The 15,545-nt window shown below is 50.1% G+C and overlaps 5 protein-coding genes across 5 annotated transcripts; 3 read left to right on the forward strand and 2 right to left on the reverse strand.

Moving 5' to 3' along the window:
* Positions 1-535: 535 nt before the first annotated feature.
* On the forward strand, positions 536-3,668 carry ASPBRDRAFT_194103 (uncharacterized protein; the record flags this gene model as incomplete). The annotated part of the gene is made up of 4 exons (XM_067620711.1): positions 536-858; positions 941-1,084; positions 1,136-1,631; positions 1,731-3,668. 4 exons carry the CDS (start codon positions 536-538, stop codon positions 3,666-3,668), a joined length of 2,901 nt encoding a protein of 966 aa, XP_067480383.1.
* A 348-nt stretch (positions 3,669-4,016) lies between these two features.
* Positions 4,017-5,505, reverse strand: ASPBRDRAFT_73586 (thioesterase family protein; the record flags this gene model as incomplete). Its single annotated transcript, XM_067629217.1, has 3 exons — positions 5,082-5,505; positions 4,787-5,027; positions 4,017-4,731 (listed from the first exon to the last, which is right to left on the reverse strand). The coding sequence occupies exons 1-3, from the start codon at positions 5,188-5,190 to the stop codon at positions 4,017-4,019; spliced, it is 1,065 nt and encodes a 354-aa protein (XP_067480384.1). The 5' UTR covers positions 5,191-5,505.
* A 263-nt stretch (positions 5,506-5,768) lies between these two features.
* ASPBRDRAFT_148424 (uncharacterized protein) lies at positions 5,769-7,069 on the reverse strand. The gene is made up of 2 exons (XM_067619289.1): positions 6,737-7,069; positions 5,769-6,691 (listed from the first exon to the last, which is right to left on the reverse strand). Exons 1-2 carry the CDS (start codon positions 7,027-7,029, stop codon positions 5,938-5,940), a joined length of 1,047 nt encoding a protein of 348 aa, XP_067480385.1. The 5' UTR covers positions 7,030-7,069; the 3' UTR covers positions 5,769-5,937.
* Positions 7,070-7,817: 748 nt separating this feature from the next.
* frdA (putative FAD dependent oxidoreductase) lies at positions 7,818-9,266 on the forward strand (the record flags this gene model as incomplete). Its single annotated transcript, XM_067617549.1, has 1 exon — positions 7,818-9,266. The coding sequence occupies one exon, from the start codon at positions 7,818-7,820 to the stop codon at positions 9,264-9,266; it is 1,449 nt and encodes a 482-aa protein (XP_067480386.1).
* Positions 9,267-11,676: 2,410 nt separating this feature from the next.
* ASPBRDRAFT_194107 (CFEM domain-containing protein) lies at positions 11,677-12,629 on the forward strand (the record flags this gene model as incomplete). Its single annotated transcript, XM_067620712.1, has 4 exons — positions 11,677-11,757; positions 11,817-12,003; positions 12,067-12,239; positions 12,291-12,629. 4 exons carry the CDS (start codon positions 11,677-11,679, stop codon positions 12,627-12,629), a joined length of 780 nt encoding a protein of 259 aa, XP_067480387.1.
* Between the last annotated feature and the right edge of the window lie 2,916 nt (positions 12,630-15,545).

The raw sequence follows: 15,545 nt of genomic DNA on the forward strand, positions 1-15,545 counted from the left end.
TCAGTTGATTATAGAATACAATTTGCCATCCATATAGCTCTTAAGGTACTGGTTATTATATTCCGTTTATCAGTATAGAAATTACTATCAAGGCTTAATTTGTCTGTAGATATCAGCCAATCGTAATGATTTAGAAATACCGTGCAGTATGTCACAAGACTAAATGATCAAAGATACATACGTCTTTGAATATAAAACCAGGATCACAGTTTATTATAACTTAACACTAATCATCTATTGTTTCAAGTTACCCGGGGACTCTATATGAAAATCAGTGACAACAGTACAGATTAGCTGAGCTTATAAATAGATTGATATGTCATGTCTGTCTCTGAGCACATGAGGCAGTGCTAATAGTGCGACGATTGTATCGACAAGGGTAGGAATGATTAGTGTGGCTCAGCCTCGCGCTACGTCTCCCATCACGTGTGACAGCGCTTGAATGTGCAGACAGAACGAAACTCGCTTTCAAATCTTTCCTTGCCTGGGAAAGAACCCTTCCAGAGACAGCTCTTTCATCCGTTCATGCTCCATGATGGCAGACGAGAATCTCCAAGAACTTCGACGGTTGATGAAAAGATACCGCATCCGATTCCAACTCCCCGGCGAACCATGGCCGGCGCAACATGCGGGGTCGTTCGGCAACATCAAGGCGTTGGGGGATTATAAATATGAGTCCTATTTTGCTGGCGTGAATATTTGGACATCGCAAGAGCCCTGGAAACAGCAAATCAAAGCGCGTGCGGACTGGCTGCATCAGCGTGCAAAACGACTATATTCCCAGGAGCGCAACGAAGCTGGCTGGCGATTTGGCTTGGAAAACGACGTTCTCTTGCGGTTCTCTGCAGAAGTGGCTTGGTGAGTTGTTCATACAGAAATCGGATACTATGTTCTCCATGGACACTGTGTTCCATGAAAGGTTCGCACTGATGCACTGCAGCCCCAAATGCCGGGCACGAATCTGGCAATCGGAAATCCAGGCTACTCTAGGGAGCAACCAGAGCGAGCGTAGAGCGAGGCTGGAGCAACGTCAAAAGGAAAGAAAGCCATGCCAATGTCCACCAAGCGAGCGAATTAAAGACTTGTGAGTCTCCGCGTAACCCCCTTTCCTGAATCATCGCTCTGATGGTCCCAGTTACGAAGCGGGAACAAATAGCCTTTTCGATAGCCGAGAAGAGGAGTTTGTCGTCCATGATCAGCTTCTTCGGTCGCAGCTGCCAAAGCAGGCCCCGGATCGAGTGATTGGACTGCAGAGTACCCACAACTTTGACCAACTCCTGTCAAGCCCAGTTCAGTCGCAGCTTAGCGGAGGGGGAACTTCTGCGACTGTGTTGGATGCTATCCGGGTAACTCCATTCAAAAGTCAGGCTGATCCACTCCTCTTTCCTTTCATGCTGTTGGAAGCAAAGTCGGGCAATAGTTCCAACAGTTTCGATGCCATCCAAGTGCAGTCTGCCTTTCCGATTCACGCGCTGTTGAATCTTCAGGAGGGACTCAGATCACGCATTGATTGTTCCTCCGAAGAAGAGACCCTTGAGCCCCTGGTTTGGTTTCTCGCCTCGCGCGGCGACACATGGAGGGTCTATGCCTCCTACATAATCCGGGGAGCTGATAAGAAGCCTGCGAGCTATGTAAGTTGAAACGGAGCTCCTTCTAAGACGGTTCCAGCTGCTTGAGACCTCTTCTTATCTGGATCCTACACTACGGTCGCTGACGAAACCCCCCCACAGGATATCGCTTTACTCTGGTCAGGCTCGTTAGTGCACATCGACAGCGCTTTACAACTGTTGTTGATCATTGACTATGTGATGGATTGGGCGAGAGACATCTACCGCCTGGGCATTCTGAATCAACTCAAGGCTTTGACCACAGGGCGACCATACGATCAGGTCAGCCTGATGGACAGTGAGATTTTCTCCATGCGCAGGAATGTTTCAGACTGGATTCCGGGGCCCCCGAGTACATCTTTCCCGTCCGACGAAGAAAATGCGTTCGAGGTACCTGATGTGGATGATGCACCCTTACCGTCCCTAAATCATGAGACACTCCTTGGCATGCACATACCAAATTCGAAACTCGGCCTGGTGCGCTCAGCCTTATTGAACGAATTCCGGTATGATTGCTTCTACTTGACGAGAAGCCTGGTCCCAAGCTTTCTGGAGGTGGTGGGCGGGCGACGCCAGAATGCAGACAACAAGGAAAGAGCTGCGCGACATATCATCAACTTTATTGTACAATTTGACGATGTTATGGTCATGTCAGGCGCTAGCTTAGCCCTGGCCGAAAGCCTCTGGACTGGGGTCGCGCGATCTGACGCGGAAAACTTGGATGTGGACTTTTACGTGGTCATTGAATGTAGCTGGTACTTCACGCCCTCGTGGAATATCTCCAGGCATATATCTTGTTTTGCTATCTCCAAACCCGCCTTCGACATCCTGAAAACACATGCGCGCTTCGCGACCCGACGGACGTCTCTCGAGAACCTTCATCAATCGGAGCGGCGATGTCCTAGAAGAGTGGTCGAGCAATGCATACAGTGCCTGCGTCTTGGTTCTCCCTGGCAGGTTCTCTTGGCCGCCATATCCGGCACTCTGGTCACGCTCTATCCCCTGCCCATTCGACGCCGGGGAGACTTTGCGCCGCCAGTCAGTAACGTGGGCTTGAGTTATACCCGCAACGACCATGTAAGGAAGTTCATCTCGCAGTATCTGAAACGGAATCTATGGAAGCCTAGGAAACTCAACGCGGTTCCACCCAGAGAATTGGAGCTCGCTCTCGGACAAGGTTACACACGGGAACAGGTTCTGAGTATGCGGCAGGAGAAGCCACCTCAACACACGGATATGTCCTGGAAGCGTCGGTCATACAAGCTGGTGCAAATTTCCGAGGAAGAGAAGCACACCCATGAGATCTGTGGACGATGTCGTTCGAGCCCGACAACCAATGTATCCCCCGTCGCTCATGGGTACCTAGACACGCGTACGAAGCCGATCGTATCAAGCTATGGAGCCGTCCTGATCCTCAGCATGTCAGACGGCCCGGAGAAGCAGGACTGTTGTATCTTTGCCCTGAAAAAGATCGACAACATCAACGACGATGTGGCTCTCTCGGTCATGGTCGAGGACTTGAAGAAATCTGGTTTAGCCTATCACACGATCAAGCGAGCCCCCGAGGAGGCAGTTGAGAGTTGGAAGTATAACCTTGCTCTGCCATATCGTCGCATTTGGTCGTGGGGAAGAGCACTCGTCGTGGACTGGATTCGCGAATTACGCTATGAATCATTATCCACATCCACGCCAACCACAGCTGATCACGCGCCCAGACGTCATCACGACTCCACGCCGGTCCTGATGTTCTTGTACTATCTCAGCATTGGACATGAAGGGCACGATGCGGAATTGCTTGTCAGTAATGAAGTTGGTGAGTTCTCATCGATGGTTTTCCGAGTAAGACTTCAGAATGGCAAGTCAGCGCACCCGGATTATAGTCGTCACAAGAAAATCAGCCTTGTTGGCGATGAGCCTGTACCCTGCTTTACCACCTGGGATTCTGGAACGGAGTATTTGAGGAAGCATTATCCGAAGCAGATGGAGCGCATTCGGGTGCTCAATGCGCACCGGAGAGGCACCGTACCCGATGACAGTCGCGACGTCGCTATTATTGATTGAATCTATCATAAGATTGCTGAGGGAGTTCGGTGTCTGAAATAGCTTATTTCGACTTATAGCCTTCTGTTGCGTGCTCATTATCAAAATCAAGATTATGTTGAGAACAGGCTCATCAGAAAGTTTCAACTCATATCTAAAGCTACGGCAAGAGGGTTTTGGCACCAATCTGGACATCCTGGTATCATGTGGTCATTTACTTTATCATCTTATGATTGATTCATAGTGATTCTCTACAAGAAATTCTGACCATGAAGATTCTCTCTCCCTTGGCACCATGATTAAGGAGATGTGTCTACAATTCACCCAGCCGCTCACTGATCTAGTAGAATGTCACTTGCTTTCCGGATATCACAACTTCTGGATCTTCGACTTGGCAGGTATGAGAGCCGCTATCTGGTGACTGATAGCAATCAAACTCAACGTCTCATCAAATATAAGAACCTCCATATCCATTCGCCCGTCTAAGATCTCCTTGCACACAGTCCGCAGGTAAAGCCATCGGACACCCTCCGTGGGAAGTTTCCGTTTGATCTCCGTGGACAGCGTCAAGGAAACATTCAACATCTTACCCCAAAATTCTCTGGTCCCGTCATCATTGAGAACTCTCCAATCACTCCGTCCTTCATCGCGGGCCTTTTCCTGACGCTTCGCAAACCCAAGCGTAGCCGCCATGCTTCCCATCGGCAACGGCTTCCCCTGTTCGTGAGGGACAAAGTTCTCCTGGATCGGAAGCGCCATATCTGCCACGAACTGTATCATCTCATTAGTCCACCGCGCCTTACCATGTCCCGTATCTGAGGGCCGAGGGCCTAGCGGAAGATAATCCCAGCCTGGTTCGACCCAGTGCTCGATGAAGGGGAACTCAGTGGGCAGGACTCGCGGGATGAAGTTCTTGGCGTAGGACTGGCCTCTTCGGAATCCTTCGCGGTAGAAGGCGCAGTGGTAGGAGATCCAATTGGGGTCACTGTCTGTCTCGAGTTTCGTGAGGTCGACGGGAATAGGGGCCGGGGTGAGACGCCAGTCTAATTGGAGTGTGATGCCTGGGGTGGATAGGTTTGTGATTCTGGTCATCTGTGTATAAGCATTTAGTTCTTGAAAAGTGGTCGTTGTCTACATACGCTATGTCTGCGGACGCCGTAAGTTTGTCATTCTGGAATGACTCGACTCGGAGGGTAGACCATCCTTTGCCGATATTGACTTCTCTCAAGGTCATCGTCATTGGTGTCGAAGCGAACATCGGGCGATAGAATTGGACGACAGCAGAGCGGATGTCAACCTGAGCTTGCAGTTTGGGGTGCTGGGAGGCATAATTAAGAGCATATTTTGTCATGACGCAGGCTACATAGCCACCGACAATAACTATATAGTCGTTAGATTCCCTTGGTAAGTGGAGCTCAGGCATTCGATACGTACCAGAGCCGACCGCAATATCTGAAGGCATCGGCACTGAGCATTGACGCGTAGAGGAGAGTGGAGAATCCAACGCCTGAGACAGGCTTGTGGGTAGTGGATCTGTGGCCATTGTATCCTTAAACTGCTTTGGTCCTTCTTGGTGAGATAGAGGTCTGTAAGTTATTGTATATAATCAGGACAATAGGTTGTGTTGATTTCTGACACTCCCTAGTTTTCCGAGATGAGGAAGATCGGGGTGAAGACACGGGCGTAGTGAGGGGCCTCGTAGCAATCTGTGTGAAAGTTATTGACTATGGTGGATATCCCAGGACGCTTTATGGCTGACCTATGTACCTGGTGACAGTAAGACAAACAGGATGTCAGTCACAGTGTCAGTTTGGGCATTCATCCGACTGTTTGTTACACAGTTAATTCTATCCCCCGGCGGCTAGCTCGGGATTACCTTATTTTTTCCAGTCCAAAACTAATGAAAAGGGGCTGTGTGCGTCTTCTTTGTCTCTGTATGTTGGTCCAACCATCCTGGCTTAGTCACAATCGGTCAGCTATTTTCAGAATCTCTGGATGCTTATCTCTATCTCATTTCTCCTCTCGAGGTATCATGTTACTGTTGGCTATTTTCTTTCTCTTTATCTTCCTCCTAATTATCAATGCTACAAACGTGTCTTTAGAAAGATTCTCAATTTACATCGGGCAGAGTGTCCTTCTCGATCAAATTTCTGCCAACTAGATCCCCTAGTAGTTTCAATATTGGACATACACAATAGCCAGCAGGGTATAGGCACCAGAGGCACCGTGGCTGAGAACTCTGTACCACTAACTAAGCTCAAAGAACCTGGGAGCTGGTGAGCATATGACATTACTTATTACGTCCGCCTCGCGTCTCAGGCTTCAAGTGTCCCAACATAATTTGGCGAGACCTCCATTCACTCCACTCATCCACTGTGCGCGTTTCATCCTCTTCCCCAGGTAACAAAGGCGGGATAATTCCCCCCTTAAGGCGCTGAAGGGACGCAGTTCGCTTAGCACGTACTAAATAGGCTACGCTTTCCCGTTGCACCGTTGCCTGGTCCCCTGGAGCTGTCACCACCCGGTGCAGGGAGCTGCGCAGTAATCCCCCTGTCCACTCTACCAATGTGTCACCAACATTCACCACAGCACAGCCGGGCTCGGGTTTGATGTAACGCCACTTTTCTTTGATGTTTTCACACCCTGCAGGGAGAACCTGGAGCCCGCCTGCGATATTGAACAAGAGCGTCATTGTTCCCAGGTCCGTATGACCGCCAAAGGAAATACAATCATAATTGGGATGAGTTTGGGCTGGACTCCAGAGCAGGCGGACAATACTGTCGGATTCCTGGTCTAGCGGGCTCAATGCTTCGAGTGTCTGGGGTTCTATGCCCAAACAAATGTCCAGTTTGGCCAAGATCTCGTCGAGAACAGCATGGGCGTGTTCGATAAATCGTCGAAGTTGCTGTTTATCGGTGCTGATCGCATCAGGGTGCAGACGCGAATGACTGGTATTGCCTAGCACTTCATCCTGGCTGAGCGAGTAGGCGTGAATGTAGTCGACGTTGCCATAGTCGGTCTTCAGACTTCCTATGCCTTTATATCTGCTCGATTGTTAAACATGCCTGGGGGGAGGGGGGGGCACGTACCTCGTAAAGTCCGGAGGCATGTAGGTGTAAGACTTCAGGGTCTCATGGCCCAACGTAGAGAGTTGTGTAGTCAGTTCAAACATTCCTTCGGCATCCTGCAACAGCGCAGTCCCTTGGGTTGATCCCTTCAAGTCCAGTAGAAAGAATCCCATTTTCTGACAGGCTTCGAATAGTCTTTCCGCTTCGTCTTTCTTACTGTCCTTCAACGCTTCGAGAGAGATCTTTTCCAGCGGAAGCACGGGGAGGTCGGCAGGAAACGGAGGAAACCGATCGAAATACTTCGATGTGGGCATTATGACAAGACCCTGATTTCTATGAAAATTCTCCTTTTCCTTCTGGAGCCAATTGTGGATTTGGTAGAGAACAAGAACTACAAAGCTATATATAATAGCCATCAATCACGTGCTGAACAGCCATTCACCCATCACACGTAGGTTATAACTCTGGGTATCGTCACTGGACTGTAAATAGCTAAGAATTGTATCAGTAGAGTAGCTAAAGTATCACTCCTGAAAGAAATTCCTAACAAGGCTGATACACATTACAATTCTTACGAGCAAGGATACGAATCCTACGTTGGGATCAGCAGCATAGCCAGAATTATCACTCATGTTGGACTGATCCATAGAACTAGATATAGTGCTCAATGGTTTACTATCAATGAAGTGCAGATGCGCATTTACTATGAGAAGCAATCCTATTGGTGCCCGGAAGTGTCTCCAACACTTACTTCACCACCCAATAAGGTTCCGGATACGATATAATGCTGCGGTGCGGAGATGTTCTAGACTTCACCATTCCAACATGAGAGCAGTCATACAACACTCACATACACCTGAATCAATACCATCACCCCATTGCTTACTATACTAACTGCAATCTAAACTCCATCCGGCTTACATTCACTCAAACCATCCGATCGTACAACCACCACAACATACCACCACCACCACCTCCTCCCTGTGAGATCATACGATCCCGTCCCTACTATAACCCCTCACCACCCCAACCATCACACCAAAACTACAACTACACTCCAAACCAAAATCACCACCACCCACAATTCTCAAAGAAATCAAAAATGACCCCCCAAACCATCATAATCGGCACCGGCCTCGCCGGCCTCACCACAACCAGCACCCTCCTAACGCACCACATCCCCGTCCTCCTCCTCGACCGGGCCACCAAACCCGGCGGCAACAGCATCAAAGCCTCCTCCGGGATCAACGCCGCACCAACACGATACCAAGTATCCCAAGATTCCATCTCCGCATTCCAACACGATACGATCTTATCCGCGGGGGTACCCTATACCACCGCTACTGGAGTGGAGCGCACTCGCAGAGAAAGACTCATCGAGATACTTACTGCGAAGTCCGCGGACGCGTTATACTGGCTTACGGATGATATTGGAGTCGACTTGAGTCGAGTAGCTCAGCTGGGAGGACATAGTGTGCCGAGGACGCATCGCGGAAGTGGGAAGGGAACACCGGGGTATGAGATTATCAAGGGGTTGTTGGGACGGGTATCGGAGGATGAGAATTGTCGGATGGAGGTGGGGAGACGGGTTACGAGGATATTACGAGAGGAAGAAGGAGAAAGGAGGAGGGTGATTGGGGTGGAGTATACGGTTCAGGATAGTGATGGGAATCAAACAACGACGGAGACGGCATATGGACCTGTTGTCGTGGCGAGTGGAGGGTTTGCAGGCGATGCGAGAGGATTGTTAGCGCAGTATCGGCCCGATCTGGAGGGGATACCGTCGACGAATGAGCAGCGGGAAGGCACGCAGCCTTTGTTGCAGGAGGTTGGGGCAGCGGTGGTGGATATGGAGCAGGTGCAGGTGCATCCGACGGGTTTCGTAGGAGGAGAAGGGGAAGAGGAGGCGATGGTGAAGATATTGGCGGCGGAAGCGTTGAGGGGGGAAGGGGGCATCCTGGTGCTTGGGGATGGGAGGAGGTTTGTGAATGAGTTGGAGACGAGGGAGAAGGTGACGGGGGAGGTGATGGGGAAGGCAGGAAGATTGCCGACCAAGGCGCGGCAGTGGGATGTGAAGCTGGTGCTAGATGAAGGGGCCGCGGCGGCGTTGCAGTCGCATTTGGGGTTTTATATGTGGAAGGGATTGATGAAGAAGACGACGGTGGAGGAGTTGGGGAAGGAGATGTCGGCATTGGAGGAGACGCTGCAGGAGTATGCGGATGTGGTCGCGGGGAAGAAGCAGGACGAGTTTCGGCGACAGTCGTTTGGCAACTGGACGCTGAGGGAGGTTACGCCGGAATCGGTGGTGTATGTGGGCAAGGTGACCCCCGTGGTGCATTTTACGATGGGAGGCGTGGTGATCAACGAGCGCAGCCAAGTGTTGGACGCTCAGGGGCAGCCGATTCCCGGGCTCTGGGCGGCCGGCGAGATTACCGGAGGCCTCCATGGCCAAAATCGGTTGGGAGGATCGTCGCTGTTGGAGTGTGCAGTCTTTGGTCGCATTGCCGGAGAGGAAGCGGCGGCTTATTATCAGGGGTTGAAGCAGACATGATTTTTAGTACTCTGTACACTGTATGGGACAAATTGGGGCTGTTCCGATTAGATAGGATGATATGTGTTATGCATGCTACAGTGGTTTGATTGTAGTATCCGATTGACATTACTGTTGTTTGATCTCTGTGTATAAAGTTCTGGGGACTACGCGGTTCATGCAACCTACTGCATTTCTTTGCGATGACCTGGTTTCGAATTCACGCCTTGCTTGATGATGATGATTGTAATCATCATCAAGCAGTGTAACGAATCAAGGCACAAGTCATTGGGAGTACATCGCACATCTGCTCGTGCACTCGAATAGAATCAATCAGTTTCATGAGTCGAACCACTGCACCATGCATGCAAGCGCACTGTGATTTCTTCGCGGTCAGCCATTCTCCCTGCGACCCATTCGCAGAAAATTCTGCCAAGATTCCATGGACCCTTTCTAGATGATCATGGTCGCCTTTAATTGCATCATGAGAGCGGGTGCATGAAAAACTGAGATGGTTATATACCTGACATCAACAAGCAGATGAAAGAACAGTGACGTTGGGGCAGGCCAAGCAGCCGTTGCGAGAATGCGCGATGATTGATGGACGGGATGGAGATGCCCTGAGCAGTGAGCACAGGGACCCATGAATGACGTAGGACACCGAGGAACGGGCTCTCGGTCGAATTCCGGAGAAAAAAAAAAACGAAACTAAACCAACAAAGAGAAGATGAGCTGTCGCACCGCCACAACTCAAACCTTTGCCCACTTCGACTCGGCTCGTCGCCTCCACGGAGCGGAGTTAGTTATTCTGGTGGGCACCCTTCCTTTTGTCTGATCATGGAAGTGATGATACAACGCATACTTCATCCCACGCAAAGGCACCGACAGGTCTATAGCGACTGGACGCGCTCTTCTAGAACTCTGAGCGTTTCTTTCAGAGGTGCAGATAGGCCTCCTTACAGCCCGTGCACCCCGTGCAGTCCGTGGGAAATAGAATGGCTGGAGACCAGCCTTCCTTTCGGCCGCGCCCTGGAACTGTTTTTCCGCCCTCATTGCTCACCCACGGTTACGAGGGAAATGGTAGCTCGCTCAATCAATAGATCGATTTTAGCGGGTGGCGGAAAACTCAGCAGCTTTCCCCACATCGGACCAGGCTACCGTGTTGCTGTGGTACCACGAGTCAAGTGGCCGTGATACACAGAGCTCTTGTCCTCGGTCTGATTGCCAATGGGCGAATCAATCCGGGCCTCTGCTCCAGCGTGAACGCTAGAGAGACGGCCAGACTCGTGAGTGGCCCAGCCCTGTCGCGGAGGCATCCAAATGTGGCTCGAGAGGGCGAGGGTCAGCCACACCGGCGGTGGGCTGATTTTAGTGGCAGAGCGACGCACAAATCATCGTCCTGAGCCAGAGAAGATCGGCCCCATCGCGTCGATCCCCTGCATCCTGTCGGTCAAGGACCCTATGCCAGTCTCTGCCCACTTCCTGGTCTTGCTTGGCCGGCCGGTATTCACATCTTGGGCATCCAGCATCCCCCTCCTCACTGACGTAGGTGGTGTAACGAAACTTGGCCTTCCCATCGCTCTGTCGTCAGATCTAGACTTTCGCAGTGTCAGTCGGCAGCCCTGTTCAAATCACTATGAACGGGATAGGAGTAAACTCACCAGCGCGGAAAAGGCCCCTTCTCCCTAGTTCGGTTAGCCAAAGTAAAACTTAATCGACTGGAGCTTGGGATGGTTGAGTAAAAGTGGGATCAACCACCGGGGATCTCTCCAAATCCCTAGATCCTCAGCCACTCGCCGCAAGCGAGGTGCCTGTCCGTCAGCCTATGAGAGCCACGCAGGGGAGACAGTGGATGCGAGTTGAGCCACGGTGTCTGGGTCGGATCCTGATAGACGATGCCCCTTCCCTTTAGTCCAAGATTAAGGCCAGGGTGGAGCAGCCATGACTGCATGAATTGGCCCGTGACGGTGTCCTGAGCCACGTTGGCGCGCTCTGGTAGCCTGGTGGATGGGGTGCTGATGCCTTTGTTGATCTCCAGAACCCACCAGAGACACGCAGAAAATTTGAAATGAAAATGATGAAAAGCAAAATAAGCGGAAAAGTCAAAACAAGCAACGCAAAGTTTCCAGATTAGTTAGTAGATTGCCGGCAAACGCCGAACCGGACGAATCGAGTGGTGAGTGCGGCAAAACGAGGGAAGCTGCGGGCCCTGAATTGGGATTTGCACTGGTTGACTGACTGCCTCTTTCCTGCCTCCGTATTAAATCGGCTCTTGTCCCTCGCTCTCCATCTCTCTCTTCTCTTTCTATCTCTCCAAACACATCCAGCCCCATCATCTGTCTTTCGCGTTCATCTTCTTCGGTTGATACCCCCTTCTTCGCGCCTTCGCTCTTCGATTTCTGCTGTCGCACGTTCTATCTTATCCATCACAATGAAGACCTTCTCGCTCTCCCTCGCTCTTCTGGCCGCTGCCAGCATGGTCAGCGCTGATGTCTCCGTCAGCGAGTGCGCTGTATGTTTACCCGGTGTGATTCTGGTTGACGCGACCTTACTGACCAGGCGCGTCTTTAGCAAATGTGCCTTAGCAACATGAACGACAAGGCTTCCGAGCTTGGCTGCTCCAGCGGCGACTTGTCTTGCCTGTGCAGCAAGCCCGACTACAGCTACGGTATCCGCGACTGCACTGCTGAGGCTTGCCCCAATGACGATGCCAACGCTGTTGTCTCGGCGGCTCTTGCTTCTTGCCCCACCTCCTCTGGTACGTTGCTTGCTCCGACCCATCATGATGCCCATTAATAACAATCGCTAACCAAATATACAGGCAGCTCCAACTCCGCTTCTACTACTGGTGCTTCTAGCACTGGCTCCGGCGCCGGCGGTGCTGGCTCTACCACCTCTGCTGCCTCGGCTACCGGCAGTGGTGCCTCGTCTGCCTCTGGAACCAACAGTGGTAACACCAGCGGTGCCACTTCTGGCGCTACCACCAGTGGAGCGGTAAGCTTAGTCCTTTCGTGATACCAACGTCTTGAAGCTAATTTCCTGCAGACTTCTGGTGCCACCTCTGGTGCGACCACCTTGAGCACTATCACCAGCACCAGCACTAGCACCGGTACTGTCTCTGGCCAGACCACTCTGAGCACCATCACTGGAACTAGCACGAGCACCGGCACGGTCTCTGGTACTACCTCCGGCTCTTCTGGCAGCTCTACCTCTGGCTCTGGCTCTGGTTCTGGTTCCAGCTCTTCCAACGGCTCTGGCGGCTCTTCCTCTGCGACCGGAACTGCTCCCTCTTCCTCCGAGACTACTGGTGCTGCTCCCAAGCTTGGCGTTGCCAGCAGTGGACTCGCCGGTGTTCTCGGTCTGGCTGCTATGTTCCTTCTTTAAGTGATTGGCTGGATGGGTTGATGGCCTGGATATCTCCGGGCGCCAAGGCGGGTCTACTATCCTGACTTGGACTGTTTTAGTATCACGTTTTACGACTTCTACGTTTGCTTGCGGCTTGTATATGTTAATACGATGGGTCATACCATAATGACTAGTAGATAATATGCCGACTGCCCAGGATCTTAGTCGTGGATCAGTAGCAGTATGGATGGGTTATGGATTGGTTTCATGAAGTACCAAGATTAGGCAGGTCAGCTTGAATTACACTCTTTCTATGGTATTATTGAATGAAGGTCAATACACTTTTCTATTATCAGCAAAGCCGCGTAATAGACTTAAACACGGAGTAGACATATGATGATGCTTGTAGACAGATTGAGGGGTATTCCTGTTGTGATGACGTATATTATGCAGAACAGGCGTCAGTGAATGTGATGTGTAACCGTCAATCCGCCGCCATCGACCTCGGAAGGTAAGCATCCACGCAGAGGATGCATGATCAACTCATCAAGTGATGGCATTGCAGTCATTGCTAAGCTTCAAAGTTTATCGCCTTCGTTATTTATAGTAGCTCAATACACTTCAACTACATACCGCTACGTCCACCGGATCATTGAGATCTTGCCAGTAGTAGTACTACTATTACCCACGAGTGTCGGCGACAGTCTCTGATTTAGTAGCCAAGTAGTTTAATGCACGGTGCATTGAAACAACGGTTGTCGTCTTGGCAGTGTGGATATACTATATCTATGCATCATCACAGTAGTACTACTAGTAACACATCAGTACTATTTGATTTTCACGGGGCAATGAGCAATGTAAGTTGCTATGGTTTCCACTAAAGCTATGCATGTCTTGAAGGAGCGAATAAGATATAGCGAGACTTCAGACATGTGTATCATGGCCGGCTAGGCCCATACACTGGGACTCTCCAGCATATAAATATACCATGCATCCATACCATCACGCAAACGCCGGTAGAGACTGGCTTCCTTAGGAACCTTCCTTCGGAACAATGAAATCAACCAGGTCGCGCATATACTCCCCACAGACGTAGTAAAATATCCTCAGGAGGGTTCTTGTCGATCTCGTCGTGCCTACACGGCAGGCGAGATCACAGAACGGTCCGTACATCGTAGCCTCAGCCAAAGAACCTCCTTCACCTTTGCCTGTCATAATGTAAAACTCCCATCTTTCACCGACGGCGATGCACCCGACAAGGGGAGGTGGGTCGGCATTTCCTTTACGATGCTTGATAACCACCTCAGAAGACCGGACAGCCAGATGCCCAACTGAGCCTCCGCTTCCACCTGGTTACCGTCAGATGGCTTCGCTTCTATTCCAGCTCCCAAAAGTCTGGTGCCAGTCATCATCTGTGTAATGTGGTTCCGCGAATCGTCCGGAAGGTGTCTTGCAACGGCATCGTATAGTGATGGCCACTTCTCGACTGGAAATCCTACCGCAAGATCAATCCTGCGGCTGATGCATGATCAACTCATCAAGTGATGGCATTGCAGTCATTGCTAACCTTCAAAGTTTATCGCCTTCGTTATTTATAGTAGCTCAATACACTTCAACTACCAAGTATCTGTCGCTGCGTCGATCGGATCATAAGGAAAGTTCCAGTAGTAATATATATTTGTCTTTCTATATTTATCTCCAGTTGTCGACATCATCACATTGTAGTAATTCCCGTATCCAACCCAACTAAATCATGCACAGTGCATAATATATAGTATCCAATACTTGTTGATCATTGTAACGAGGTTATCAGTCCCCTTGTGAGGCTAATGTTGAAGTCAGCACATTAGTACATTATTTTTATCAGCGGTACTGGAAGACTTTGGTATGTACTTTCTTGCGTACTCTGTCTTTCTGATTGCTAGCAGTGTGGAACTTGATGCCGCAGGATCCGGGTGTTAGTGTTGCCTTGGTGCCTACCTCTGAGGAAGGCTTCCCTAGATTCTGCTTCTCGGAAGAATGCTTTTTCAATCTAATCTTGCTCCACTCTTCTTCTGTCGATGTCAATCTCAAAAGGGCTCTTGCCTTTTTGTAGACGAGACCCTGCATAATCGTTGCGAACGAGGGTGAAAATACGCCACATTAGGCGTTCGCAATATTTGGGGAGTCAATTTTTTCCGTAGAAAATGCCGTCTCTATCTTCACGATTGTATGTGACCAATTGAGACATAGAGAGAGAGGGAGATGCACTGGCAAACCCAGTCATACTGTTTGCAGTTGCTTGTGTCAGGTTCTGACATCATGTAACACGTCGATCCGTCTCTCTTTGCTGTCTCGATTCGTAAGATGGTATTCTCAAAGCTTTCGCCTCGAGTTATGGCACGGTTGCTTGACTGTTCCGCAGGATAGGACAGCGTTGAAGTAGAATCTCATGAACTGGGGTTTGAATTATGTCGAATAAAGCCAATTTCGAATCTCTGATTTACTGCAACGCCTCTGCCACTTGTTTCCAGTCTTTGATGCTTGATATATCAAAGCCAGCAATGTGATTTAGCTTGTTCATCCTGGTCTTGTGGCTCGTCATATGCTACTTCCTTCATGAGTTGGTCTATGACCATCTGCTCGTCGAAGCCTTTATCCATCTAGAGCTTGTTAGTAGAGTTCTCCTGGATTTGGCTTTTCTGTGACAGGGGACTTTATTTTTCGAGACACACTCGATGTTTGATCTGAGAGATCTTAGGGTAATGTCCATATTTTGTAAGTCTATTATCCTTACCTTTGCTCTTGATTACTTTGGGGCCCTTTTCAACTGATCTATCTGATCAAAGGGAACTAAACTTCACGGTGATGGTGGTAGCCAAGAAAGATAATATTATGATCAAGATAATACTAGGAGTTACTTGGATTCTCTTGTATGGAGATGAAGAGGGTAAGGCCATATAGTGAGGGAAGTTC

Source organism: Aspergillus brasiliensis (assembly GCF_001889945.1).
Source record: "Aspergillus brasiliensis CBS 101740 unplaced genomic scaffold ASPBRscaffold_4, whole genome shotgun sequence".
Taxonomy (NCBI): domain Eukaryota; kingdom Fungi; phylum Ascomycota; class Eurotiomycetes; order Eurotiales; family Aspergillaceae; genus Aspergillus; species Aspergillus brasiliensis.